The sequence below is a fragment of the Schistocerca nitens genome, chromosome 11 (assembly GCF_023898315.1).
Source record: "Schistocerca nitens isolate TAMUIC-IGC-003100 chromosome 11, iqSchNite1.1, whole genome shotgun sequence".
In the NCBI taxonomy this organism is placed as follows: Eukaryota; Metazoa; Arthropoda; class Insecta; order Orthoptera; family Acrididae; genus Schistocerca; species Schistocerca nitens.
In genome coordinates, this window is record NC_064624.1 from 146,196,019 (window position 1) to 146,198,225 (window position 2,207).

Genomic DNA, 2,207 nt, shown 5'->3' on the forward strand with positions numbered 1-2,207 from the left:
CCCATAGTGTGGAAAAATCACACATGATTTTAAAAAAGCAAGTGTTCATAAGAATAACACAGCTTGTGCTGCCATTTACTGCAGGACAGACACTCCGTGCCTCCTATTAAGAGTTTTGGATATTCACCATGTCAAACCCAATAGCTGAGAACTGGACATTATGGAAGAGATGTAAATCCATGTGCACCAAACACATAATGCATCACCATTATTGAATGAACTGGATTACAGCCCCCGATCTTCATCCTTACTATTTTTTATTATTGTTTCATAAGATACAATTATTCTCACTTGAACTTGTGGACAGCACGCCAACCATAGCGTTCGCTGGGTGGGGAGGGGTGAGTACCACTTTGTCTAGTAGCAACTTTCTAACAGACCAGGTTATCACAGACAATGATCTGTGCCACTTAAATTATGGTTCTCCTACTTACTTCAGTGCAAACCATGGCACCTTTCCAGCTATCAGTATAAGAATTTGTTCTCCTAATCACTTTATGGTGATCATGTTGTTTCCTTGGCAATGTGTTGAGCACTTAAGAGCCAACTGGGGTGCACTCAGCCTCGTGATGCCAATTGAGGAGCTACTCGACCGAATGGTAGCGGCTTCAGTCAAGAATACCATCCTAACGACCAGGAGAGCGGTGTGCTGACCTCATGCCCCTCCTATCCGCATCCTCCACGGAAGATGACACGGTGGTCGGATGGTGCCAGTAGGCCACTCGTGGCCTGAAGACGGAGTGCTTTTTTTTTTTCACTTAAGAGCCAACTGGCCTTTGTATGCCTCTCCTATTACATTCCCTGCACCTGTCAGATTTTATTGAAAACATTGTGCAGTGTGTCTGATGCAATCATCTACACAGCTGGAACTGCAGTTCCACCCTCCCCCCCCCCACCCCCCCACCCCCAGGGCTCACAGTTCTTTCATGAGGACGTGCATCGTGCACACAGGACCATGAGCTATTGTGCCCCATTCTTCCTACTTGGACTGCATTTCCTTTCTGTACCCCTCCCTCTGAATCCACACTCCTTCGTTTCTGCCCCCTCCTTCCCCTCTCCTTCCCCTCTCTAACCCCTTTCTCAGTGTTCTGATTTACGTCAACCTGGATATCCACCTTGTTCCCTGTATTCCTAGCGGTTTTGTTAGTCTTCTCTTTCCTACGTTTTGAGATGTTCAGCCACCCTTGGGTTTTTGCCTCCACTTCCAGATTTCTGTCTTTAGTGTGAGCCATTTGGGGGACAACTCCCTTCCTAGCATCTATGGCATGGATTACTCACCCCCCTCCTGCTTGCCACCATCCCTCCTGCAAGCCACCACCCCTCCTGCGTGCCATCACCCGTCCTGCGTGCCACCACCCTTCTGTGGGCCACCACCCTTCCTGCAGGCCACCACCCCTCCTGTGTGCCACCACCCTTCTGTGGGCCACCACCCTTCCTGCGGGCCACCACCCCTCCTGTGTGCCACCACCCCTCCTGCATGCAACCACCCCTCTTGCATGCCACCACCCCTCCTGCGTGCCACCACCCATCCTGCATGCCACCACCCCTCCTGCACGTCACCCCCCTCCTGCGTGCCACCCCCTCCTGCACACCACTCACCCTCTGGCACGCCACATGCCCTCTTGTATTCCATCCGCCCTCCTCCTGCATATTTCAGTCATGATGTAAATTGGTTTGTGGCACTTTGTGAAAATCAGTTATGAAGACTGCAAATTTTCAGTGACACCAGTTGATGGTCGTTTACAATGAAACCTGTTATGATTTAATAGATATACTTGACATACAACTGTGGTGGCTTTAATTATCATCTACATATTCATCTGTGGAGGACAAAATGATTTAGTTTGATAAGTCTGTAATACATAAGTAGTTGGTGATAGCAACTGTAGTACGGTTACTGTAATGTCACTAATAACTGCTGGTGAAATAAAATACACTCTCATAAGTTAATGCTACATCTCAGTTTCAGTTTCTTCAAATTTTTCTAGTTTTAGCCCTGTACAACTCTTGAAATTAACAGGGAAATTCTCTGTGTGCTGAGCCTTCAATAAAAAGCTTTCTTTCATTATAGTGGTATATCTATAGGAGAGTCATTGTAAAGAAGTCGATGACAGTAGGAAGTACTGTTGACAGCTTTCAGCTGTGAAGTGCAAACAGTTGCATTTGAAAGCAACAGTCATTTATAGAGATACAACAACTGTAGCATT

At 47.1% G+C, this 2,207-nt stretch overlaps 1 protein-coding gene across 1 annotated transcript; it reads left to right on the forward strand.

Annotated features, from left to right (window-relative positions):
- Nucleotides 1-1,265: 1,265 nt before the first annotated feature.
- On the forward strand, nt 1,266-1,703 carry LOC126212728 (uncharacterized). The gene has a single exon (XM_049940139.1). It carries the CDS (start codon nt 1,266-1,268, stop codon nt 1,701-1,703), a length of 438 nt encoding a protein of 145 aa, XP_049796096.1.
- The last annotated feature ends 504 nt before the right edge of the window (nt 1,704-2,207 follow it).

Excerpts from the sequence above, each read along its gene's own strand:
- LOC126212728 (XM_049940139.1), top strand. The coding sequence starts at position 1,266 with ATGGATTACTCACCCCCCTCCTGCTTGCCACCATCCCTCCTGCAAGCC.